At 42.0% G+C, this 27,462-nt stretch overlaps 2 protein-coding genes across 2 annotated transcripts in view; one reads left to right on the top strand and one right to left on the bottom strand.

Annotated features, from left to right (window-relative positions):
* The window catches only part of LOC149290370 (uncharacterized), a 90,968-nt gene that overhangs the window by 25,688 nt on the left and 37,818 nt on the right, over window positions 1-27,462 (top strand). The window lies entirely within an intron of this gene.
* On the bottom strand, window positions 3,736-9,627 carry LOC149290372 (uncharacterized). Its single transcript, XM_089489286.1, has 2 exons — window positions 9,447-9,627; window positions 3,736-4,553 (listed from the first exon to the last, which is right to left on the bottom strand). The coding sequence occupies exons 1-2, from the start codon at window positions 9,625-9,627 to the stop codon at window positions 3,736-3,738; spliced, it is 999 nt and encodes a 332-aa protein (XP_089345412.1).

The raw sequence follows: 27,462 nt of genomic DNA, 5'->3' as shown, positions 1-27,462 counted from the left end.
TTCCGGAACATTATTCCCCAGTCACAAGTGGCACAAAATGGCCTCCAGAACACAAAATTGGATTCCAGCCAATTAGGGCCAAGGATGGTGGGAGGGACTGGGGTTCCGGCCAATCAGGACCAGGGATGGAGGGAGGGAGGGGATTCCAGCCAATGGCAGCCCTCAGAGTGTCCCCTGGAGCCAATCATGTGTAAAATACATATCATAAAAACATCACAAAGTATAAATTTCCAATTACAGTAATCACAGGGCAATTATGCTGTTATGACCGGAAGTAAATGTATACACAGTTATGATTATATATACATGCTGATGTTGACCAGAACATGGGGGCTGTATATATGCGCAGGTGCATCCATGTGCATTCATATGTACCTCCATATTTCTCCATGCATTTGCTTATGTTTAAATTGTACACAAGTAGAGGAGTATATATAAATGTGTGTGTTTATTCTAGCCAGCTGCAACAAATCCCAACCCCCCTCTACCTAACCCATACCACAACCCACAATCCCTAGCCAAATTTACAACCCAAAGCCATTATCTTTACTATTAGTAATTAAAACCTAATCTTAACAAAACATAACTTTAAAACATAAACAGACATATGGACAGAGAAACCTAACAAACCAAATCACAAGGGCCTTTTCTTAGCACCACTGGATTGGAAACATAATCTTTGCATTCCTTACTGACAAAAATAATGCTAGTTCACTACTGGGATTTGTGTGGCTTCTCTCCTGTCTGGACTCTCTGATGTGTCACTAATAATAATAATAATAATAATAATAATTTTTATTCCTAACCCACTTTTCCAAAAATAGATCAAAGCTGGGTACAGCAAAGGAAAAAAATGTAGCACAATATGCAATATAAAAACATACAGTATAAAAGCATCATAAAAATAACCCAATACTTTAAAACACTATAAAATCTACAACAAGCGTTAAAACCAAAGAAGACAAACTTGCATATCAGGGGAGAACAGCATGTAATCAGGGCACATGGGCGAAAGCTTGTCGGAAGAGAAAGGTCTTTAACTCCTTCCTAAAAAGATCAAGGGAGGTGAAGGAGCTTGACTTCATAGAAAAAATTGCAATACAATACAAAAAATGGCAAGGCCTCTCTCCCCCTCAAGATGGTGGTGGGGGGAGGGCTCTTAGTCTTGCCAGGCCAGGCCTCGTCTCTCCCCCTCAAGATGGTGGTCGGGGGGAGGGCTCTTAATCAACCAATCTTCTATAGAAGGATTAATTGCAGATTTCCAAACTTGAGCAAATAAGATCTTTGCACATGAGACCATATATAAAACAATTATATTGTATTTTACTGACTTTATGTTGTGTGTCATGTTTAGTAAAAATAAATTTGGTTCAAAGGGAATATTTATATCCAGAATGTTTTGGATGGTTCCATGAATCCTTTGCCAGAATCCTTTAGCTTTAATGCATGTCCACCGATATGAAAGAAGCTTCCCTCGGGTTCCCCGCATTTCCAGCACTTAGTATTACCAGTTTTGTATCTCTGGTGGGTTTTTGGGGGGTTAGATACCACCTGTATAACATTTTGATATCATTTCCTTTATAGTTTTGGCACAGAGTGAATTTATTTGTTCCTTTCCATGATTTTTCCCATTCCTCTATAGTTATAGATTTATTTATATTATGTGCCCATCTTACCATGCTGTCTTTAATAATTTCATCTTCTAGATCTCTTTCTTTTAATAACTTATAATATTTGATATGTGTTTACCTTTTTTGTCCATCATAATTTTATCTATTTCATTGTTATCCATCGTTAACCCAGGAGATTTATTGTCTGCCTTAAAACGATTGTTTAATTGGTTGTATAAAAACCAATCCTTCATGTTTCCTTTTTCATTAAGTTCTTCCATAGATTTCATATTGTATTTTCCTTCTGGTGTTTTATTTATTAAATCTCCATATCTTAGCCATGGAGTATCTTTGTCCTTTGTTCTATTGTAATAGGCCTCTTGCAATGACCCCCAAAACTGATGTCTCATTTTATACCATACTTTAAGCAATGATCTTCTTATAACATGATGGTTAAAAGTATTATTATCTTTTGATTTTGTATACCACATATATGCATGTATACCAAGATTCAGGTTAGCTTTTTCTATATTCAATAAAGTCTTGTTTTCTAATTTGAATCATTCTTCTAGTCATTTGAGACAAGCTGCATAATAATAATACAGCTTAAAGTTTGGTAAGTTACATCCCCCCCTTGAAGCAAAGATCATTTACTAAGGCACCCATAACAGTTTCGACTCCGTATCCCATCCTGAAGCCAGTTTGAAATGGGTCCAGATAATCTGTCTCATCCAAGACCGCTTGGAGATGAAGAGCAACTGCCCTCAAAATTATGTTGGTTAGAAATGGAAGACAGGAAACCGGTCTGTAATTGTTCATCTCCAAGGGATCTAGGGAGGGCTTTTCCATAAACGGCTGTAACACTGCTTCTTTTAAGCATGATGGAAAATAGCCCTAACTAAGAGATGCAGCTATGATATATTTCAGGTGATATAAAAAGGGCAAGGGTCGGGAGGGCAAGTTCTCCTCTTCACACTTACAAGGAGCTTGGTCACATCCTCAGTACTCAGATTCAAATTGATCCAGTATGATCTTACTCATGGACACCTCACTTATAGCCTCCGCAATAATGCTGACGTCCAATTTGGCTCTTATCTGAGAGATATTATATGTGAAATAGTCATTTAAAGCATCATAGTTAGTTATAGAAGGCTCTAATAATGGGTTCCGTGGGGAAGGTGCCTGAAACAGGTCCCAAATCCCCCCCCCCCCCCGACTTCAGCAGTCCCTTTATGCTTCTCTTCCCTTGGCACTTTCATTCCTTTCAGATGCCCCAAAGACCCCTTCTCAGCATGCGCAGGGATTGTAAGGCCTTTGCTGCTGCTGCTGTTTATTCCATTGTCGGCCTTTGGAAGAAGGGAAGGACTGCGGCCTTTTTTCCTTCCTTCCGGAATGGAGCCCAAGCTGCAGAGCTGGACTCAGGAGGGAAAGGCTGGGAAGGCTCTGCTTTGTACATATAGCTCTGTCTCTCTGAGTATATATGTGTGTTTGCCTCTGTTTTTATGTCTGGGAATGGAGCTGAGGGCTGAGGAGAGAAGAAAGGGTACATTTTGTGCAAATGCAGAATTTCTGTACACCAATGAGTCCAGTGTGTTGAAACAACAAAAACTTTATTTCAAACACATAATCAGAAATTCAGTGTTTAAGTCAGAGCTGCCCTCCCCAAACCAAACATTAAAACCCCAAAACCTAAAACATCACACTCGTCCAAACCTGGCTCCCCCTCCAATTCCCACAGTCTATGTCCCACAGATAACAAGGCCCCCTTTGCCATTCCCACAAACTAGCCCTTTGTGTTAATACCTGTCCCCAACTTTCTTCAGCCAACATCGAACAAATTCCAAATGCTATCATTCCCATAACTATTCTAACCAGCTGCAGCCAATCCCACCCCTCTGTTTAACTAACCTATTCCACCACCATGATCCCCACTCAAATTTATAAACGAAAGCAATAATCTATAATAAAGGCAATTAAAACCTCAAAATAACAAAATATAATTGAAAAACATAAACAGGCATATGGACACACAAACCTCACACACGAAATCACAACGGCTTTTTCTTATCACCACAAGATTTAAAATACATTCTTTGTTTTGCTTCTTGATAAATATAATGTTAGTTCATTTCTGGAATTTGTGTGGCTTCACTCCTGTGTGGATTCTCTGATGTCTTTCTAGGTTTGACTTCAAAGAAAAACATTTCCCACAATGCTGGCATTTGTGTGGCCTCTCTCCTGTGTGGACTCTCTGATGTGTCACTAGGTTTGACTTGGAAGAAAAACATTTCCCACAATGCTGGCATTTGTGTGGCCTCTCTCCTGTGTGGACTCTCTGATGTGCCAATAGGTATGACTTGGAAGAAAAACATTTCCCACAATGCTGGCATTTGTATGGCTTCTCTCCTGTGTGGACTCTCTGATGTACCAATAGGTATGACTTGGAAGAAAAACATTTCCCACAATGCTGGCATTTGTTTGGGTTCTCTCCTGTGTGGGCTCTCTGATGTGCCAATAGGTATGACTTGGAAGAAAAACATTTCCCACAATGCTGGCATTTGTTTGGGTTCTCTCCTGTGTGGGCTCTCTGATGTGCCAATAGGTATGACTTGGAAGAAAAACATTTCCCACAATGCTGGCATTTGTTTGGGTTCTCTCCTGTGTGGACTCTCTGATGTGCCAATAGGTATGACTTGGAAGAAAAACATTTCCCACAATGCTGGCATTTGTTTGGGTTCTCTCCTGTGTGGACTGTCTGATGTGCCAATAGATATGACTTGGAAGAAAAACATTTCCCACAATGCTGGCATTTGTATGGCTTCTCTCCTGTGTGGACTCTCTGATGTGCCAATAGGTATGACTTGGAAGAAAAACATTTCCAACAACGCTGGCATTTGTATGGCTTCTCTCCTGTGTGGACTCTCTCGTGGCTGACAAATTCTTCTGTAAAGGAGGACAAGGACAGACAAGACTGAATCTCAGTGTTAAGAGATGAAAGTGTTGCCCCAAGATTTAGCCCCACGTTCATCCCTCCCTATTTGAGATTAAATTAATAATGTTGGTGTGAGTGACCTGAGCATGACCCTGTTCTGGATGCCCCAAATCCATATAATGACTGTATCCTTACTCAGAGCTACCAAAGAAGAAATTGAAGGGGAACTGTCATGAGGAAATCAGTAGAAGCAGATAGTCAGACAGTTGAAAAATATTCCAATTAATATATGTAAAAATACTTGGATTGAAAAGTGGCATCATTTCCTGTGAGGCTGCCATAGAGTGTTGAGTCAGAGCACATGGCATGATGCAAGCTAACTGCAGAGGAAGCTTCATGCTGTGTGGCACCAGGAGATGACTCACAACCAATACAGTATACAGCTCACATGTGGATTGATGTGGGTTGGAGTTGTGTGTACAAGAGATTGTGAAGTTGATGAAAGTCAGAGAGGAGAGCTGGTACATATTTGTTTTCTATTGCAACTCAAGCTAAAGAATCTCCAAGGACTTGGAGGAAATCAACTGTGTCTGTGAGTTATTTTTAAGTGTGGAAAGTGGTTAATGCATTGCCAATAGCTATATCTGGAGATTTGCTACTGTACTCTGCTATGTTATTATTGAACTCTGGGAGTGTCGCCTTCAGACTGTGCTTTACATTGAATGGGACCAGAATTCAGAGCCAAGAAGGAGCTGAGAGCCGGTGTGATAATCCTTTTTGGCTGAAGTATTTCCACCAAGCACCCATTTAATTTAATTCAGTTTCAGACAATTCTTTCCCCACCCAGGAAACATCCTAAAGCAATGTAAACCTTTTTGAATGCTCGGTTTCTGCCCCCAAGCAACAATTTCAGTATAAATATCAGCCCCAACTGGCTGTTCTTCAGCATCAGTCCATTTGCAGACTTACACTCCGTTGGTTTACATTGCTAAACACCTCACTACACTCACCAGCCCCATTGCTATAGCAGTTATTGACTTCTCTTCCCTTTCTGAACCCTCAGCAATTGGAATCAAGATCCATCTAGGTAATGTATTACCATTAGCAAAGCCTTACACCATTCACCACTCCCACCTTTGTTACCTAGTTCTCGCATGTGGTGTGTGAACACTTATATGTGTATATGTGTGTGTGTGTGTGCATGTATTTTGCTTTTCCCCTAAATAAAATACAAAAGCCTATTTGAAACGCCTCTGGAGTTGTGTGTGCTTCTGGGCCTGGTATAGTTGGGATGAATCCCGAGGTCACTGTTGCCTCAATCTCTCCTTTGAGCTAAGTATGAAATTCCCCTAAAAGCATAGCACTTGTGTGTGTGTCCTCCCCAGACTCCAGCATTTCGAGTGACAAAGGGCCTCTGGAATCAACCACAGAGCTAAGAAAGCTCAGGTTGGAAAAGAGACATTAGAGAAAAAGGAGTTTTTGTGTTACTCTTTCCTCTCTTCATAGACATTGCTCATAATTGCTAAATGGAACCCTTAATATGTATGAAAACAAGGGCCTGATTTCGAGTTCAGTTCTTAAGTTTAGTGCTCTACATGGGGCTACCTTTGTACCAAGTTTGGAAGCTTTAGTGAGTTGAACATGTGGCAGCCAGATTAGTCACCTGAACATCTAGGTCAGACCATATAACACCAGTATCCCTACATTGGCTGCCAATTATCTTCCGGCGCAATACCAAGCGTTGCTTATTACCTTTAAAGCCCTACATGGCTTGGGCCTGAGCTACTTGAGGGAAGGCCTCTCCCTACACCATCCGCCCCTCACTCTCAGAACATCTGGGAAGAATCTATTAGATTACCCAAAGGTCAGGCTAAGAACAACTTCTCACAGAGCATACACAGCCATAGCCCCCAAGTTATGGAACAACTTGCCGGAGGAGATCCGTCTTAACACCACCTTGGATGCTTTCAAGAAAGCACTTAAGACGGATCCCTTCCGGCAGGCTTACCCAGCTGACCTCTTGTAAAGAACTTAAGGAAAAATCCCACTTCTGATAACAACTGTGCATTTTAAATGATGTTTTTATTTGTTCCAAATTGAGTTTTAAGCGTTTTGTTGTTTTACTGTGTGTAAATTGAATGCTATTGTTGTTTTGTGGCTATTTTACGGTTGTAATACCGCCTCGCTCCATTGAGAGAGACGGGTAAATACAAATAAAACTTATTATTATTCTCAGTATAATCTGTGAGGTTGGTGGCTGCCTCCCAATCCCCAAGGCCCCTCTCCTGGTCCTTCCCAGAGGTTCCTTTCTCTCCGCACAGAGCTAGGAAATCCTGGCTTTGCTCCTGCCTTCCCCTCCTGGCTCCCAGAGGCCTAGAATCATAGAGATGGAAGACACTACAAGGGCTATCCAGTCCAACCCCATTCTGCCATGTAGGAATCAAAGCATCCCTGACAGATGGCCATCCAGACTGTTTGAAGATCTCTAAGAAAGGAGACTCCACCAAAATCTCAGAGGGAGTTTGATCCATTGTCGAACAGACCTTACTGTCATGAAGTTCCTTCTAATGTTGAAGTGAAATCTCTTTTATTGCAGTTTGCATCCATTGTTCCGTGTTTTAGTTTCTGGAGCAGCAGAAAACAAGCTTGACATTCCTTCAAATATTTAAACAGGGCTATCATATCACCCCTTAACCTTCTTTTCTCCAGGCTAAACATCCCTAGTTACCCAAGTCGTTCCTCATAGTTTCCAAATCCTGCACCATTTTAGTCGCCCTCCTTTGGACATGCTCCAGTTTCTCCACATCCTTTTTGAATTGTGGTGCCCAGAACTGGACACAATATTCCAGGTGAGGACTGACCAAAGCAGAATACCATGGCACTATAACTTCCCTTGATCCTGACACTATACTTCTATTGATGCAACCTAAAATCGCATTGGCCTTGTTAGCTGCCGCATCACACTGTTGACTCATGTTCAACTTGTGGTTTACTTGGACTCCTAGATCGCTTTCACACGTAGTTTCATTCAGCCAGGTGTCCCCCATCCTATATCTGTTATTTCATCTCCCTCTTAAGCCTGATCCCCTTCCCTTTCTCCCTCCGCTCTCCAACCTTCCTTCTTGCCCATCTGCACTGCTTCAGTATTTCACCTTCACCATCTCTTTCCTGCCTTTCTGTTTTTCACATTCGCTCCTTCTCTCTATCACAGACACACACCCATTTATGTGATGCATAAAAGGGACACTTTGAGGCTCATTTGTTGAGAAAGGCAGGATAATCCATATACAAATTACTCATTGGGAAAGGCAAAGCAAGGGGGCTGGGACCTGGACTTCTGTTTTGGTGAGGATCAAGCACCAGGGAGCAGTATTAAGACATCTCTAAGACAGGGATGGGCTACTGTTGGGGATTGGGGGCGTCACATTGGCCCCCTGGGGATCTCAGGGGCAACCACACATTGTATTGCCTTAAAATAGGAATAAAGTTTTGTGCCTCAGTATCTCATTGCATCCCTTTGGGGAAGTGAAGCAGAACCTCAAAAGGCTGGAAGAGGGCCAAAAAAGGAAAAATACTCAGAGATGTGCTACCATTTCAATGAGAAATGCATTACTAGTAATCTCCATGCTGTCTTCCTACAAAATCCTAGCTTTGGTGAGATATCTGGGGCCAGAACTTAGCTTCAGAATTAAAAAGTCCTTTGCTTCCACCAAAAGGTTTATTGAGAAACTCAGGCAAAAGGATCCATTAATAAGTCTAAGCTGTCTCTGAAGTGTCAAAAACCTTTTCCCTCCGTCATGAACTACCTTCACACTCCTCCCTTTTCCTCCCCTTCAGCCCCTAACCAGCCCGGCTGCCAAGGTACCTCTTGCCTTCTTCTTCCACCGTTCACATGCGCCTCTCCCCCCAGGGGCATGTCTGCCACCCAGAGTTCACAGACCAGGCAGTTAATAGCCTCCACAACTGCTTCCCTTCCCTGAAGCCATTCTAGGCCCCAATATCCTTAGTAACTACTTAAAACTACTAGCATTTAAACTACTAACAATCCCCCCTAAACCCTAATACCATTCTGGATGAACCACAGAACCTGCTTCTGACAATTGGCACTTTACAATGCAGTATTTAGAATCCTTATAAAGTGGAAAGCAATAGTGCCTCACTAAACTACAAATTCAAATATTCTACAAGATTTTGCTATCACAATTAAACTATGCTTCAAAGGGATCTAAGACTCCTAGTAGACCACAAGTTGAACTTGGACCAACAGTGTAATGCGGCAGCTAAAAAGGCCAATGTGATTCTAGGCTGCATCAATACGAGTATAGTTTCTAGATCAAGGGAAGTAATAGTGCTGCTCTAATCAGCTTTGGTCAGGCCTTACTTGGAATAATCCTGTGTACAGTTCTGGCCTCCGAAATTCAAAAAGGATGTTGACAGCTTGGAACATGCCCAGAGGAGGGCAACCAAAATGGTGAAGGATCTGGAAACCATCAAGCCCTATGAGGAGCGGCTTAGAGAGCTGGGTATGTTTACCCTGGAGAAAAAAAAAGTTAAGAGTGGATATGATATCCATGTTCAAATATTGGAAGGGGTTGTATTGAGGATGGAGCAAGCTTGCCTTTTGCTGCTTCAGAGAAAAAGAGACACCACAATGGATGCAAACGACAGAGAAAGAGGTTCCACCTAAACATTAGGAGGAACTTTGGAACAGTAAGAGCTCTTCGACAGTGGAATATACTCCCTTAGAGTTTGGTGGAGTCCTCTTCTTTGGAGGTCTTTAAACAGAGGCTGGATGGTGCTTGGAATGTGTATTCCTGCATGGCAGAAGAGGGTTGAACTGGATGGCCCTTGTGGTCTATTCCAACTCTATGATTCTATAATGCTAGTGGATTCCGGTTACTTACCCACAGAGGCCACATTCTCATAATTCTCCATCATTACAGAACTGTACATAAGTCTCTGCTTCTTCGTCAACAGTTTCCATTCCTCCTCAGTGAAATATACTGCTACATCCGCAAAGGTCACCTGCAACAGAAAATAGCCCTCATCCAGAGAGTGACTAAGCAAAAGGGGAGGAAAGCACATGGTGCATCCAAATATTATTTGATCTCTTTAGAATTCAGTCCAGGAAATAAACTTTAAATGCTGTCAGCCAGAAAAAAGCTACTGCCTTTGAGATCCAGTTTGTCTCGAATCTTTTCAATATAATATGAAATATAATAAACAATATAATTTAGGCCATGGCTGGGATATTGATGATGGATTAGGATACTGACTATCCCAACACATACAGTACATTTAGCCACCAAAGAATTATGGTGCATTTAGACATTTCTTGCCACATTTTGGAGGCAAATGTCATTTTTATAAAGCAGTTCTGGGGAGCACTCTGGGCTTAAGGGTCACTGGGCCCACCCCCAATTTATATCCAGAGACATTCTCCCATAGCCCCTAACATTTCATTGATGGGAAAAACAAGACACATGTGGAGAAGCAACCCAGAAGGCAGTAAAGATGGCCAAAGTTGTTTATGAGGAAGATCACACAAGCTAGGAAAGGCACAGCAGTTTGCTTTTGCTTCAGCCTCCTGGGAAGGGCCATATCCCGTCTCCTTTTTCCTCTCCTCTCCCCACTTTTGAATTGATGGAGTGCAAACTCAATTGCACTTAGGAACTGAAGTGAGCTGAGAAGGGGGAAATGGGAGGAGGAGAGAGCAGCCAGGAAATTTTTAAAAGCCCCTGAAAAAGTGGGGTGACAGAGGATTAACCAGGACTGTCTCTGCCAAACTCGGACAGTACGTATATTATTTGCTTCCTTTCATAAATTGGCCCAGAAGTGACACAGATGAAGCTAATAGGATAGTGACTCACCAAAGAGCTGTTGTACTTTGGCAGCCTCTTTCTGTTGGAGCCCAACTTCCTCCGCTTGGCCTCTGTTTTGGCCATCAGGAGGGCAGGGGTCCTGTTGGCCCTGTACTTCGTCACTTCCAGCAAGAGAGGCCCAAAGCCGTGTCCAAAGAGGCTGAGATGGAGTTCCTGAGAAAAGGGACCAGGGTTAGGATTGGCTTGGCAAGAAACCCTGCAGCACTCAAAGACACAGAGAACAGCATCCTGCTGGTGAGATACACACGTGACACATGCCTACTTTGGGCCGATGCAGAGGTGGGCATCCCCTTCCTCCCTCTGCACCAAACAAAGCCCCCTGGACCTAGCATAGATTCACTACAGCTCCCCTACACAACAGATACTCCATGCCTTCTTAGAGTGGTGAGGGATTAGGGGAATGGGGAATTGGAGAGGGCCCTGGTTATGTCCCTGTAGCTAGATGTGAAATGAGTGCATCATAAATAAATGAATCATCTGCTGAAACCCCCAGAAATCCCCAGTGCTTTTCCCCATCATCAGCCCTTTTCCCAAGAAGGCTGCATCTGCACTATAGAAATAAGGCACTTTGACACCGGTTTAACCACTCAGTGCTATGGAATCCTGGGATTTTACATTCTCTGCCAGAGAGTTCTCATGCCACAACAAACTACAAATCCCAGGATTCCACAAAATGGAGCCAGGAGAGTTAAAGCGGTTTCAAACTGGATTATTTCTTCAGTGCAGATACAGCCAGAGTTGCTTGTAAAAGGGTAGAAGCACCCATGTCTTGTTTCATTCTTGGTAATATGAGTTATTCTGGTATGTCTCCTTCCTTCTTCCCTGAAAATCTCTCAATAAGAAAACTAGAGAGACTTTTAAAACCTCCCAAAGGAGCCACTTTTGGCCTTTTTTGGGGGAGAAGCCTCCTCTTAGAAGCCAAAGCCCAATGTTTGTGAAGAATAATAATAAGGCTTGTATTAAACCTATCCTCCCCATTTCTGACCCCTTTTAAAACCCAAGTTCCCCAGAAGGAGCAGAGCTGTGAAAGAAAACCCTCTCAGAAAAGAGACACACTTCCTTCCTTTTGGACCAAGGAGCCTGGCCTCCTTCTGACTCTGGAGCCTCAGAAGAGAAAGAGGAGCCTCTGTTCAACTGAAGAGGCCTCAGAGAAGGTTCCGGAACATTATTCCCCACAATCCCAAGCAGCACACAAAATGGCCACTGGAAAAGTAAATGGCCACCGGAACACAAAATGGCCTCTGGAACACAAAATGGCCACGTCCAACTCAGCGCTTGGCAGTTGGAGACCTCAGCACAGGAGTGAAGCCTACCACTTCCAGGCCTTGTCCCTCTCCACTCCCCTCCTTCCTTCCCTCCTTGTCTTTGTCTCTCTCCTTCCTCCTTGTCTCTCTCTGACCCCTTCTCACTCTCTGCTCATCACTCACTCTTCCTTGTGCAGAGCTAAATAGAGAGGCAGAAGCTCCTTCCTTCTTCCAAGGCTTCCAGGCCTTGTCCCTCTGATCCCTCTCCACTCCTCTCTCTCTCTCTCTCTCTCTCTCTCTCTCTCTCTCTCTCTCCTTCCTTCCTTCCTTCCTTCCTTGTTTCTGTCTATCTGTCTTTCTTTCCTTCCTCTCTCTCGCCTTCCTCCTTGTCTCTCTCTAACCCCTTCTCACTCTCTACTCCTCACTCACTCTTCTGCGCACAGAGCTAAATAGAGAGGCAGAAGCTCCTCCCCTTCTTCAGTCTGGCCAATGGGGGCAGAGGAGCTGGAAGACCCCGCCCCCTGCCCCACCCTCACAGGCTCCTCCTGCAGTTAATATGGAAGAAGGCAGGAGGGACTGAGGGACCCTGGAGCCCCAGCCACACGGACACTGGCCAAATCTCCCATCATTAAGGTCCTATCGCACATACAGTCTGGCATTTGTTTTTTCCATTTTTCAAAGAACAGGCCACTATTTCCTAAGGGTACATAAACTCCCACCATTAGGATCCTTTGGTCTTGTAAAGTAACTTCTACACCAACCAAGTATCCATTGGGGTCTGAGAATACCTCTTTAGATTCTCATTTATCCTTTACATAAATCACTACACCTTTTCCCCTCTTTTTTGAGGCTCCTATGTATTCTTTACCCAATTTGGCGTTTTTCAGCACTTATATCCTCTTTCTTTATATGGGTTTCCTGAAGGCAAATGACATCAAGTCTCTGTTCCCCTCAATAATGAAAAAGTTTGCCTTGTTTTTTTGGGGCTGTTAATTCCTTTAACATTCGATGATAGGAGGGCCGTCTTTTCCCATTTCATCGTCATATTCTCCATCTATATCGTCATCTCTTGTGTTTGGATCTGCTTTCCTAAGTAATTCTCCTTCTTCTCTTTCTTCTTCTAAGCTCTCTTCCTCCTTATCCTCTTCTCCTTTTCCGGGGTTGTTTCTTTCTTCTTTCCGACTGTCCCCTTTATTAAGTTCTTTTTCATTCTCATGTAGAACATTTCTTGCTTTTTAGTTAGTTAGTTCCCATTTGTAGTAGTCCATTGCTGCGCAAAACCTTAGTCAGTGGTCCATATTCCTTCCTCTTCCTTAACAGTTTCCCAGAGATATCTTTCAACAATAAAAGTTCACTTTCTTTGGTTTTGAATCTTGTATGAAAGTGTTGTTGAAGAATTGCTTCTTTCATTTGAGTCCTAACAAAATACATCACAATATCTCTGGGCAGTCTCTTCTGTTTTGAGACCCAGGAGCTTACTCTAAACTTCTTCTCCACCTCAAGGAGAAAAGATTCATTATCTAGGTCCATAAATTCAGCCAAGGCCGGTATTATCCTTTTATGTAGATCTTCGTCCTTCTGTTCAGGAAGACCTCTTATTCCAAGATATCTCTCCCTAAATCTTTGCTCTAATTTAATTTTTTCTGCTGTATCTTCAGTATGTTCTTCTGTTAATCTCTCTATCTCTTTTCCCAATTTTTAATATTCTTCCTCCAGGAATGTCACTCTTTCCCTGGTTTGTGATAATTCTGATGTTATCTTTTCCAGAGAGTATTTATGTTAAGGAACGGGGTGGACATTAAACCAGCAGAATCCCCAGACTTTCCCTAGTCTTTAAGCTGAGGCAAATACATTCGATTGGTCCATCATACGGATACGTATCCTGGCCAAAGCAAGATTGTCTTTATGGACCAAAGGCACTCCCTTTACCTTCTCACTGAGGGAGAACCCGGCTGGTAAGGCCTGAGTCCAGGTGGCTGAGCTCTCATCACCCAGCCAGGTCTCCATGAAACAAGCCAGGTCAGCCTCTTCATCCAATAGGAGATCATGGACTATGTGTGTTTTATTTTTGACTGACCTGGCATTACACAAGAGCAGGGAAAGGTTCTGTGGTTGTTTTGGTATGCTCTCCAGGTCTTTTGGGAAAGCAGGGTGAATGGAAGGGGAGAGAGATATCTGTCAGGGTCCTAATTGCAGCCCCTCTTGCAACACAAAAGGCAGTACTTTGAAAAAGAACAGCTTTTATTGAAGAAGATACATGCAATAGAAGGGACTTTATTTGGCAGGAATGAAAGAAAGTATAAACATATCACTTTTATAACCATATCAATTAACCCCACCCCATTCACCAATAAAGCCAATTAATTGGGTAGCCCTTTCCTGCGCAGTGTCCTCCCATCTGAGATTTTGGCAGCTGTTCTAAAGACAATTAAGCTCTCATGTGCCTTTTCTCAACCACTGAACCTCTGGCCTTGGACCACAGAGCTCAGCCACACAACAGTTTTAATTAACATTATGGCTTAACAATATCTATCTATCTATCTATCTATCTATCTATCTATCTAATATGAAACCCCATCAATCCCAATCTAATATGGTACCATATGAAAATATAATAAGCATAAACCCATAACAACATAATACAATATAACAACACCAATGACTCTCTATGTTCCCTCCTCCTTTTCCAGAGACCAGTCTTTTAAACTCAAGGTTCTGTTAGAAGGGTGATTCCCACACATTCCAATCCTAGCAAAGAAGCACATTCTTTAGCCATGATCTCTCTACCTCTTTCTAGTATCTTCTATTAAAGCACATATTCAAACATATTATTTTAACCCACCATAAATCCCATCTATCTTAACTCTAATTTAAACCTAAACCTATAACCCTTATGGCATGAATCCCTAAATCAATAAATGCATGAATACATGACATATTGTGACCTCAGGCTGATGCTCTTTGCCTGAATAATTGAGATAGTAGTACTGTGACTTCAGAGGGGTGCTCTTTACGTGAAGGATTTAGACTGGCCCATTGCAACCTCAGGCCAATGCTCCTTGCTTGAAGGATTCAGACTGGCCCAATTTGAACTCAGGTTCATTATGACTTCACGCTGATGCTCCTTGCCTGAAAGACTGAGACTGGCCCATTGTGACTTTATGCTGATGCTCCTTGCCTGAAGGATTGAGACAGGAGAATTGTCACTTCAGACTGGTGCTGTATACCTGAAGGATTGGGACTGGCCCATTGCGTGTCAGGACTAGTGTATAAGAGTTCTGTCATAAAGGGTAAAAATATTAGGGTTTGCTTATTAAAGTAGGAGTTGTAATTCATAGTAGGTAGTGTAGAGTGATGGGTGATAGAAAGCACATCATGGAAAATGATAGAAGGGCAGATGGAGTGGCTTTTAGATGAAGGAGGGCGTTTGGAGAGGGGCTGGGGTTGCAGCTGGAGAATGGTTATCAAGGAGGAGTGAAGCTGGCTTGGGAACACCACTCTTCAAGGTGAGGCTGTCTGGGAGAAGGGAAGGGAAGTAGAGACAACCTTGGGATCTATGCAACCTCCGCTTGTGTTGCTTTAGCTTGGGAATTGGGGTCTGGCTTAGGGAGGGGTTCAGCAGGTTCCTTTGGACTTCGACTTTGCAAAACCGTGTTAATGGATGTTTCTGCCTGGATTCATCAATAAAGCTTCTTTTGTTTCAAATGAGTTTTATTTTCTGACCACAGGACTGACTCCAGGTCTCACAGTTTTAACTCCAATGGAGACCCAGGAACAAGAAGAGTTCTTGGAGAACCCGGTGGTTCTGGAGAGTCCGGTGGTGGAGGAGCAGTGCCTTCTTCAGAGGAACTAGGAGCCATGCCCAAGACTGGGAAACCTCCTGAAGCTCACACCATCCAGGCCACCACTGGAGGATTTGGGTTTCTGGCCCCAGACTGGGGAAAGGAAGGCCGTCGGGGGACAGAGTGACAGCCTGGGACCTGGCAGTGGGGGAGTCGCTTGATAGCTGCCCCAGGACAGAAGAACACCAGGTAGACGTTTATCGAATGGAGGAAGACATAAAGGAATTAAAGGACCTTATGAAGTGGATGGTGCCCAAGTTAAAGATGCGGAGGAGAAAGATGTCAGACGCGAACCGAGGGAAGCTGATGCTCCTTGCCTGAAGCATTGAGACTGTCCCATTGTGACTTCAGTCTGATACTCTTTGCCTGAAGCATTGAGACTGTCCCTTTGTGACTTCAGTCTGATGCTCTTTACCTGAAGCATTGAGACTGTCCTATTGTGACTTCAGTCTGATGCTCTTTGCCTTAAGCATTGAGACTGTCCCATTGTGACTTCAGTCTGATGCTCCTTGCCTGAAGCATTGAGACTGTCCCATTGTGACTTCAGTCTGATGCTCCTTGCCTGAAGCATTGAGACTGTCCCATTGTGACTTCAGTCTCATGCTCTTTGCCTTAAGCATTGAGACTGTCCCATTGTGACTTCAGTCTGATGCTCTTTGCCTGAAGCATTGAGACTGTCCCATTGTGACTTCAGTCTCATGCTCTTTGCCTTAAGCATTGAGACTGTCCCATTGTGACTTCAGTCTGATGCTCCTTGCCTGAAGCATTGAGTCTGTCCCATTGTGATCTTTGGTTTCCAAATCCTTCACCATTTTAGTCACCTTCCTTTGGACACGCTTCAGTTTCTCAACATCCTTTTTGAATAGTGGTGCCCAGAACTGTTGTTGTTGTTGTTGTTGTTGTTGTTAACCTTTATTTATAAGGTGCTGTAAATTTACACAGCGCTGTACAGACAATCTTTATAATTGGCCGGTTCCCTGCCCTCAGGCTTACAATCTAAAAAGACACGACACAAAGGGAGTGGTGGTGGGGAAGGGGCCTCTCTAGTAGGATAATACATATAAAATACATAGCAATACAGGAAATGATTCAATAAAACAGACAACAAAAGAACATCAAATAGCAAGTGACAATTATGCAATGCCTGGGAACGCTGCCCTGAACAGGATGGTCTTCAACTCCGTTTTGAAGCTGGTTAAAGAAGTGATGGATCTTGCTCGCGGGGGAAGAAGGTTCCAGGAGTGAGGGCCTCAGGTGGGCTCTGACCAAAGCACAATAGAGTGGCACTATTACTTCCCTTGATTTTTCTAGACACTATACTTCTATTGATGCAGCCTAAAATTGCACTGGCCTTTTTAGCTGCTGCATCGCACTGTTGACTCATGTTCAACTTGTGGTCTTCTTGGACTCCTAGATCCATTTCTCACATAGTTTCATTCATCAAGGTGTCCCCCATAATCCTATATCTGTGCATTTCATTTTTCTGGCCTTAATGCAATACCTTACATTTCTTCATGTTGAATTTCATTTTGTTAACTTTGGCCCAGCTTTCTGGTCTATTCAGGTCCTTTTGAATTTTGATCCTGTCCTCTGGGGAATTAGCTACTACTCCTACTTTGGTGTCATCTGCAAATTTGATAAGTATGCCCCCATTTCTGTCATCCAAGTCACTGATAAAGATGTTGAATAGCACTGGGCCCAGGACAGAACCCCACTGCACACCCCACTGGTCACTTTTCTCCAGGATGAAAAGGAGCCATTGCTGAGCAACCTCTGGGTTCGGCCGGTCAACCAATTACAAATCCATATAACAGTTACCTTGTCTATCTTGTTTCATGTTTTTGTTTTATATACTGTTCTTCCCTTTACCTGAACCTTCCTCCGCTCCCATTGGCTGCCCATTCCCCCCTCCCCTCGGTTGCCCTGAAAACGAAAGGACCACCAGAAGGAAATGGGGGGAATTGCAGTGCTGCATCATGGGAAATTTGCAACTGGGGGGTTTGCGGTGTTGAAACAGAGCAGAAGCAAAGCTGCATCCCACACCAGACCAATTCGGAGTGGAATTGGAGTGAGCTTGGAAGCGATTTCTGCCCATTTGCTTCTTACCTATTTTGCCAAAATGAGGGGTCACTTTGGAATCACTGCGGAAGCCCCACGGAAGGAGCCCCCAATTAGACTATTTCGATCATGCCAAGAAGGAAGGGAGATGGTTAGCCCTTAAATTAAAAGAGAAGAGAAATAGAAACCAAATCAAGAAAGACAGGAAAATATTATCAAGACAAGAGGATATTAAACAGACCTTCTTTGAATACTTCAAATCTTATATGGAAGTGAAAATCTCAAGGTGGAAAACTTACCCGATTGGCGTAACATAGAAGAAAGAGTGAAACTAGACGAAGGACAAAGAAATTTCTTAGAGCCAGATATAACTCTTGATGAAATTTTAGAAGCAATAGAGGAAGGGAAAGCCCATAAAACCCCAGATGGCTTTCCCTTATATGTCTATAAACTATTTAAGGAAGAGTTATGCCACCCCTTATACCAAGTTTCCAAAGAAGCTCTTACTGGTAAATTACCATATACATGGAAAGAAGCGAAAATTACCTTAATTGTGAAAGAAAGCAAAGCAGGCGATGACCCCGCTAATTATAGGCCTCTCTCGTTATTAAACTCTGACTACAAAATATACACAGCAATTTTGGCTAAAAGATTTTAAAAGATCTTAAGTAAAATCATTGATGTGGATCAGAAAGGTTTTCTCCCTGGAAGACAACTAAAAGAGAAAACATGGCATTGCCTTGAATATTTTGGAGGACTATCATAGACATAATGGCAAGCAGCCAGGTTTATTTCTTTTAGACCTACAAAAAGCATTTGATTCTGTAAATTGGAACACAATGTTTAAAATCTTAGAGGCGATGAATATAGGAGATAATTTTCGTAGACGGATAGAGAGACTGTATTCGTATCAGAAGGCTAATATTTTAAGAAACGGAGAGAAAACCCCCTCCTTTCCAATTAAAAAGGGAACGCGTCAAAGATGCCCCTTATCTCCCCTTCTCTTCTTAGTTGTGATTGAGATTTTAATTAGGAAGGTAAAACTGGATATTGATTTGAAGGGAGTAACAATTAAAAAACATACACATGAAATAAAAGCCTATGCGGATGATTTGTTTATAGATCTAGAGGAGCCCTTAGATAATGCAGATAAGCTTAACAAGGCTCTAAAAAACATTGGAGACTTCAGTGGTTTCAGAGTGAATTTACAAAACTCCACGATTTTAACGACAAATATGAATAAAGAACAAATGTCCAAAGTAACCGGATTCACTGGAATTGAAGTTAAAGGGAAAATTAGATATTTAGGATTAATGATTTCAAATAAAACAAATGAACTCTTTGGGAATAACTATGGCTCTCTGTGGAAAAACAATTAAAAATGAAATTAATAATTGGAATAAACTGCACTTATCTTTCTTAGGTAAGATAGCTGCCTTTATAATGAAGATATTACCTAAAACCCTCTTTTTATTTCAAACTCTCCCTATTATAATCCCAGAGAAAATGCTTAAGGATTGGCAAAGGGATTTAACAGACTTCATTTGGGAGGGAAAACCCTGGAGTAAAACTAAAGGTTTTACAAGACGCAAAGGAAAGAGGAGGGTTAATGGTTCCAAATATTAAATTATATGATGAGGCTAATTAAAAATTGGATTAATTTGCAGGATAAAGAATCATGAGTATTGGAAGGCGAAGGCCTTAAATTTGGAAGGCATGCTTTTCTCTTATATGACAAAGAAAAAGCAGATCCTTCAATTAACAATCATTGTATTAGACATGCGTTGTTTAGGATTTGGAACAAGTATAAAGGTCGGATAGTTATGGGATTCCCAAAATGGGCCTCGCCTTAGAAGCCATTTACAGAACGAAAATGGAGAGAGAAGGGAATTGGATTATTTATGATGATCTCTTAAAGTTTAAGGGTGAAGAAATAGAAATTAAAACACAAAAACATTTAAACTTACAAGATTTTAATCTGAATTGGTTTGAATATCAACAAATATACTCCAAAACGCAGCAAGACCTAAAATCATGGGAGAGAAAAGATGATAGTTCAGAGCTAGAAAAGCTTTTATTGATCAAAGGATATCAAAAAGGTCTGATGGTAAAATATAAAAGGTGTTGCTAAGCTGGGACTCAGAGCAAGAAATAACCAAGGAATCAAGGATAAAATGGGGCAAAGATTGTGGTCACACTATCAATTTAAATCAATGGGGAAAAGCATGGAATCAAAGCATTAAATTGACAGCAGCCCAAAACCTTAGGGAACATTGGTACAAGATGTATTTCAGATGGCATCTAGCACCAGCAAAACTGGCTAAAACATATAAAAATACAAATAATATATGCTGGAAATGTAACAAAGCTATAGGTTCCTATTTCCATTAACCCCTGAAGCTGTTATTAGGGATGTTCGAAGGTAATCTGGATAAGAAACATGAGAAAACCGTAATGTATATGGTTTCTATCGCCAGGACCCTGTAGGCAAAGAAATGGAGATCGAAAGAGCGGCCCAGTCTTGAAGGATAACTATTTTCACCAAATTCAGAATTATAGTAAAGGGTAAACTGTTCCAACAACAAAGTAAACCAATAGATTTCTTCCAGAGAGAGAAAAGTAATTATCTCTTTAACCTCTAAGATAGTATCCCAAGATCTAGCTGATAATAGCATATAATTATATCTCCCCATTTCTTCTTAATGTGGTCTAAGACTTTGCACCAGTCCTTAGAAACAGTCTCCCAGGAGCCTTCTTTAATCCTAAAGGAGAGTTTATCCATTTGCATCATTTCATATAAGTAAACAGACCATCTTCTAGAACTTATACTTCAAATGGACAACTGAACCGACAGAAGAGAAGTGGATTGCAAGAGAGGACTAAGCTTTATAAATCAATGGTGGCAGAAGTCTTTTAGTGTGGAAGATGAGAACATTAGAAGTAGTTGATAGATTAGCAAGGTGTGTAGAAGATGTAGATTCAGAGGCAGATTCATAAAGAGAAGAGAGAAGAGTAAGTAAGTGAAGGAGGTTAGAGTATGGATGAACGAGGAGGAAGAGACACGGAAAAGTGTGATTAGTTGGATGAGTGAGGAAAGAAAGATAAAAGGAGCAAGTAGCTGATCTGAAGAAGGTCTGAGATGAGAGAAGCCAAAGAACTGGCTGGTGAACCTCTGAGGATAAAAGGCTACATACAAATATTGATATATCATATACCTTGTCAATGTAACTGTCAGTTGTTTTTAGAAAGATGTATGTATGTATGTTTTATTTCAAACTCAATAAACTTTATTTAAAAAGAAGAAGAAAGCAATCGCCTGTGATAACACAAAACGTTGTCGCCTGAATTCGCATCATTGGACCCGCAGTGGCTTCGGATCTGAGCTGCAAAGAGCTGCAAAAACCTCCGTGTGATAAACACAGTCTTTGAGATTTCACAAGACTCTGTGGTTTTGGGAACAAGACACTAATTATCATAATTGTTGATGATGATGATAATAATAATAATAATAATAATAATATTCCATTCTCCCTCATAAAGGGACACGACGAAATTACAAGTTTAAGACAATAAACTCTCTTTCCCTGGTGTTTGCACCCATTGCTCCGTCTCCCGGTCTCCTCCGCTGGGAGGAGGGAGAGCATGGAATTCTGGGAATGGCTGGTGGTTGGCTTGGAACCTGAATAGGGTTCTAGAAGGCTAGTGGCTTTGACCGTTGGCTGCTTAGGAAGAAGAAGGGCTCCTTCTGGGTTTCCTTGGTAGTAAAGGGAAGGTGGGGGCCTCGAGATGGCAATGGGGGACCCCCAAATTGTTTCCTCTGTGAGAAGGATGGCTGAGGGGGAAGAGCCCCCATTTTGAAGCCAAGGATGGGGGTCTGGAGGGTCTTCTGTAGGGAGGCAGCTTTGGGGGCTGGAAGCAAGGAAGCCCCCCCCCCCCCTTCTCCGGCTGCCAGGCCTCCTCTCCTCTCTTGGGAGTCTCTGTGGGGCCATGAGATTTTGGAGAGGGATCCAAGAGAATAAAAGGGAGGCTCTTAAATCCCTCCACTTGCAAGATACAAGGTGTTGGTTGTAACCTTTAAAGCCCTACATGGCTTGGATCCAGACTACTTGCAGGATTGCCTTCTTCCACACAATCCTCCCTGCACTGGAAAAAGTCTCCTAAAGCCTAAGAAGACTAGATTGGCTCCAACAACCCAGAGGACCTTTTCTTCTGCCACTCCTAGGCTTTGGAATGACTTTCTGGAAGAGATCCATCACATCACCACCTTAGAAGCCTTTAAAAAGGCTGTTAAGGCGGATCTCTTTCAGCAGGCCTTTCCAGATTAGACTTTTCACTGTCACTGACACTGTTATTGATACCGATACCCCGGCTACCCTGCATAGATAGAAGTTCTCCCCTCAGCCTCTCCACCCTAATGTTAGACCATTTTATCTTTCTCTTATCTGTATTGTAATTTATCTTACTTAGAGCCCATAGAGACAGGCCAAAACAAAGCTCCTTTGGATCACTTTGGAGGTATGCTATTTAAATGATGCATGTGTCCTAAGAGGCCAGAAGCCATGACAAAGCCATGCTACAGTCCTTAGGACTGGGGTACAGCTTTGGTGCAGCTTCTGGCCTCTTAAGATGCATGTGTCTCTGAACAGCATTCCTCCAAAGTGACCCAAAGCAGCTTTATTTTGGCCTTTCTGTTCAGGCCCATAATTTACTTCTATAATTGGGACTGGGGTGCAGGAGGGAGGGTTAGGGTTTGGCTATTATTTTAAATGTATATTGTATTTTATTACTTTTTCTTGTAACCCACCTTCATTCCTTCGGGAAAAGGCGGGATCTAAATATATCATTATCATCATCATCATCATCATCATCATCATCATCATCATCATCATCATATTCACCCAGAGTTAGAGGTCATAGGAGTGTAGTGGAGTCATCACTGTTTTATATAATGATGCAGAAATGCATCAGTCAGCAGCCTTCAAAGGAGATAGAAGGAGATGACATTGTAGATTCTTTTCTGTGTATTAAGTGAACTTTGGATAGAGTAGAAGAATGTAAATTGAGTAACAGGATAGAAGTGTAGTAGTAAAGTAAATATGAAATAGAGAAAGAAAGGAAAGTTATGATACATGGTAAAGTATAGACTAAATTAGAAGTGAGGAAGCTGAAATAAGATCTTCTTTCCTATTCTTCTAGAAGTGAGAAAGAAAGGGAGAAAGAAGATTGATTTGGTAAAAGGAGAGTTAGGTATGTAGTTGAAGGTATGTGTAAGTGTAGAAGGGAGAGGATAGAGTTGGGTAGAGTGGAATGATGAGAAAGAGAATGGTACAGTTATGAAGGAGAGAGAGAGAAAGGAGGAGAGAGGAGGAAAGAATGAGAAAGAAGGTAGTAGAAAGGTAGGATGACATGCGGTTTAAAGAATAGAGGAGGTAGGAAGGAGAAAGATGTAGATGGAAGAAGTAGATGGTAATAAGAACAAAAATAAGAACAAGTGTGATGTATGTTTGAATTGTAATTTTATTGATTGTATGGTTGTTTATTCTGAAATAAAAAGAATTTGAACATTATTTACAGTTTGATCTCAGTATCTGCTGAGGTTTGGTTTCAGGACCCCACTTAGTAACCAAAATCCCTGGATGTTCAAGTCCTATTACAAACAATGGGGTTATAGTATGATGTGCCTTTCACAAAATGGCAAAATCAGGGTTGTCTTTTTGGAGATATATTGAGATGCAGAATCTGTGGATCCTGAGAGCTGACTGTGAAATGTTAAAAAGCAGTTGAAATCATCCTATTAAGAGAAATGCAACCCATGTAATTGGACTCATGGAGAAGTGGTCAGATGGAACCAAGGAGAATGTGTTTCTTTGGTTGGTTTCCCTGGAAAGAACTGAGAATCTTGGCCAAGGTGGGAGTTGAGTCAGTTGAGGCTGAGAGAAGGAGGAGAGACCTCAGGACAAGAGCATTTCTCTGGGTTAGTTTGCCTGTTTCCTATTTTATGTTAGTGTTTTGAGTACTGTCTTTCTTACAGTGGAAACTACTCCTGCTTTGTGAAGGCATCACAAGTTGGACTGGTTGATCTCACCTGAAAGCATCCTCCTTATTCATTCATTCCTATTGTACGTTCTTTGAACTGTATGGTTGTGTTATTTATTACATTTCATCCCACCTTTCTCCCATGGGTGGGTCTCAAGGTGGCTTAGGATACAACATATAGAATGAACAAAAGCGTTGTTGAAAAAAGAACACATGTTAGTAAAATAAGGATACTGCTATTCCTTCGGTTGAAAGTTCGTTCTCCAAGATCTGCAAGGGATAATCTACAAATGTTAACTGGGAGGGAAAGAGGACATTGGAGGACAATGGCTTGGAGTTATATCACATAGACAGTAGTGAATGGAGACTTCCATGTTAGTGGGTTGGTGAATCTGCTCTGTCTTTTAGTCTGAGCTCTCTCTGGTGCTGACTCTATTTTGGAAATGGGCTCCAGCCCCATGGATGAAAACCTGGAGGAAATTCAATGCCCCAATAATATGGAAGTCACAGTCTGGCAAAGTTTACATGAACTGTGTGAAATGTGGTTTTTGTTTTGCTGTTGTCTGTCCTGAATTTTCCATCTCCACTAAATGACCCCAAGATCAAGCAAGAAGAGAGAAGGAGAAAACTGGGTCTCCTTCCGCTTTCTCAACCCCATTTAGAAATGTATGAACCTCTTTCATGGCCATGCTTAGACACAGATTTGCTCCTTAAAAACCACAAGGCTTGTAATCTTTCACAGAAGACATATTATTTGGGAGGCAGTTCAAGAAAAATCCTACCAGGAAGGTGCCCTCAATTTCTTTTCTAGGCATAGAGGCTGGTGGGCTTTTTCATCCACAGTCATACGGTGGAGGTGGCCTATGACAAACCTCCTTTGAACGCAGACAAATGAAGAACTGCCTTCAACTTGAGCACTAGCGAACCTGTTAAAAGTTTACATGATGAAGAGAGTTCTGCCTGATAGATCCTATGATGCTTCTCCTGAGTTTCACTTAATTTGCTCAGGTAAAATTGTATTTATTTATTAGACTGTTATTATCTTTTTTTAAAAAAAATCTTATCCAAAGGACTTGGAAAGAAGAAAGGTCCCTCCACAAAATTGTCTGGCCTTAAGATGAATGACAAAGGCATCATGCGAAATGAAGAAGAGATGGCGATCGTGAACCAGACAATTCTTTCTGACCCAGAGGAAGGGAGCCAAGTGAGTCTGGGACACTTTTATGCAATAGGTTCTTGGCCTTAGGAGAAAAGCCCCAATATAGAAAAGGGGCACCAGCTCATCTTTCTACTCTTTGTTCAAATGGACAGGTTTTCTCTGACCTACGGAGTCAAAGCAGCCCATTTGGATGTTGAATGCGGATTGGAGGATGACTCACATTTGCCGCTGGGATCTTACTGGCATGGCTACAGAAACATGGATCTCATAAGAATCAGATGACGACCTGGAACTAACTGACAAGGAACAGAAGAGGCCTATGCACTTTCCATGGTGTTTTAGAGTTGGGCAGCATGTTCGCATATGGCTGTCTTGCAAAGAGAGTTAGTTATTCCTTCCCACTGAGAATTTATCCTTAAAGTAACGGAGGTCAGGGCAGGGGAACATTAAATCCACCCCAAACTTTTTACTGAACTCTCTTCCCTCCAATAAATTCATTGCTTCAGACAGTCACGATTAAAACCAACATTATGTCATTTAGGTATATTTTCATGTTTAAAATATTTTGTAGTAGTTTTCCCTTAGGGCTTGGGAAGCTGTGTATTTTATCCTCCTTTTCCAGGTTAACTCCCATTCTTCCATCTCAATATTGTGTCCTGGTTTCTTGGCCATTGAACCATGTTTTCTTGAACCACTTCAGATTCCATCTCATGTTTTAATAGGATTTTATACAATCTCCCCACAAGTGAACATTTCCTGATAGCAAGCACATTTCCTAGTATTTCTGTACTAATTATTTCTATTCCATATGTTTTCATATCTAACAAAAACCTCTCTCTTATTTGCCGGAAAACAAGCCAATTACATTGTTTACCTTCTTCTCTTATTTCCTCTAATGTTTTAAATTTAATCATATTGCCTTGCTTATTTATCAAATCATTGTATTATTATTGTTGTTGTTGTTGTTGTTGTTGTGCTTCTCCAAACAGATCAAAGCAGCTAACAGTAAACACATCAGTAAAATACTGTAGCAACTTACCATTGTTGCTTCCAAAACCCTCCCAATTCCTTCCATCCAGAATAAAATACAATTAAATCTTAAGCAATTATTAAAACAATTATTAAAAATAGAGCAGGCATTTAGAGCAGTTGTTGAACAATTTATTAAATTAGTAGGAGATTGCTGTAATGTTAATCTGGAAAGCTCTGCTGGAAGATATACATCTTGATCGCCTTTTTAAAACCTTCATGACTGGTGATATATCAGATCTCTTCCGGAGGCTATTCCATAAACTGGGAGCAACAGAAGAGAAAGTCCTCTGGGTAACTGCATGGAGCCTTGTTATTGCTGGCTGCAGTAAGCTTTTACAAGAGGACCTCAGTGTGTGGGGCAGATTATATGGGAGAAGGCAATCCTGTAAATAAGCTGGACACAAGCCATGAAGGTTATAACCAAGATCTTGTACTGTCCCCAGAAATTAATGGGCAGCCAGTGAAGAGATGTTAGAATAAGTGTGATGTGGTCACCTCTAGATTTTCCAGTGATCTCTCTGCTGCCATATTTTGGATTAGTTGAAGTTTCCGGACTTGATACAAGGGTAGCCCTATGTAGAGCACATTACAGAAGTCAAGACATGAGGTTACCGGCGCATGCACCATAGTTTGTAGGTCTTCGGGTTCCAGGAAGGGACGCAGTTGGCGTATCAACTGAAGCTGATAACAGGCACTCTTGGCCATCACATCTATCTGATCTGACAACTGGATAGATAGATCCAGGAGCACCCCCAAACTGCAAACACAATCCTTTAGGGGAAGTGTGACTCCATCCAGGACCAGTTGACAGACCTCCATACCCAGATTAGGACCTCCAACAACACGCACCTCCGTCTTGTCTGGATTCAGTTTCAATCTCTTTTTCCTCATCCAGCCCATTGCTGCCTCAAGACATTCATTCAGAGGGGAGATGCCTTCTTTAGTTGACACTGAGATATCTCTGGATGTCATGAGCATACAGATAGCACCCACCCCATGCCTCCAGATGAACTCTCTTGGCGGTTTCATGTAGATGTTGAATAGCATTGGGGATAGGATGGCGCCCTGAGGAACGCCGGATTTAAGCTCCCTTTTAGAGTAGCAACTGTCCCCAAGCATCTCCATCTGGAATCTGCTTGAGAAATAGGACCGGAACCATTGCAATGCATTGCTCCAATCCCCAATTCCCTCAGACGTTCCAGAAGGATGCCATGGTCAATAGTATCAAAAGCCACTGAGAGGTCCAAAAGCATCAATAGGGTCACACTTCTCCTGTCGATACTCAAGCGGAGATCATCTAAAGTGAGCATAGCAATCTTGACTTCATATCCCATCCTGAAGCCAATTTGAAAAGGGTCTAGACAATCTAATTCTTTCAAGACCACTTGGACTTGAAGAGCAACTGCCCTCTCAATCACCTTGTTTAGAAATGGAAAATGGGGGACTGGTCTGTAATTGTTCATGTCCAAGAGATCTAGGGAGGGCTTTTTCAGAAGCGGCTGTACCACCGCTTCTTTTAAGAAAGATGGAAAATAGCCCTCCCTAAGAGATGCATCTATGATATAGCTCAGGTGAGTCCTAAGTGCATCTCCTCCTTGGAGGACCAGCCATGAAGGGCAAGGGTCGAGGGGGCAAGTTGTCTTCTTCACACTTCCAAGGAGCTTGTC

The sequence above is a fragment of the Sceloporus occidentalis genome, unplaced genomic scaffold, assembly GCF_023333645.1.
Source record: "Sceloporus occidentalis isolate IW3139 unplaced genomic scaffold, rSceOcc1.0.p SCAF_39, whole genome shotgun sequence".
Taxonomy (NCBI): domain Eukaryota; kingdom Metazoa; phylum Chordata; class Lepidosauria; order Squamata; family Phrynosomatidae; genus Sceloporus; species Sceloporus occidentalis.
The sequence above is the reverse complement of the archived record's forward strand: the minus strand, read 5'-3'. Positions and strand labels throughout refer to the sequence as shown.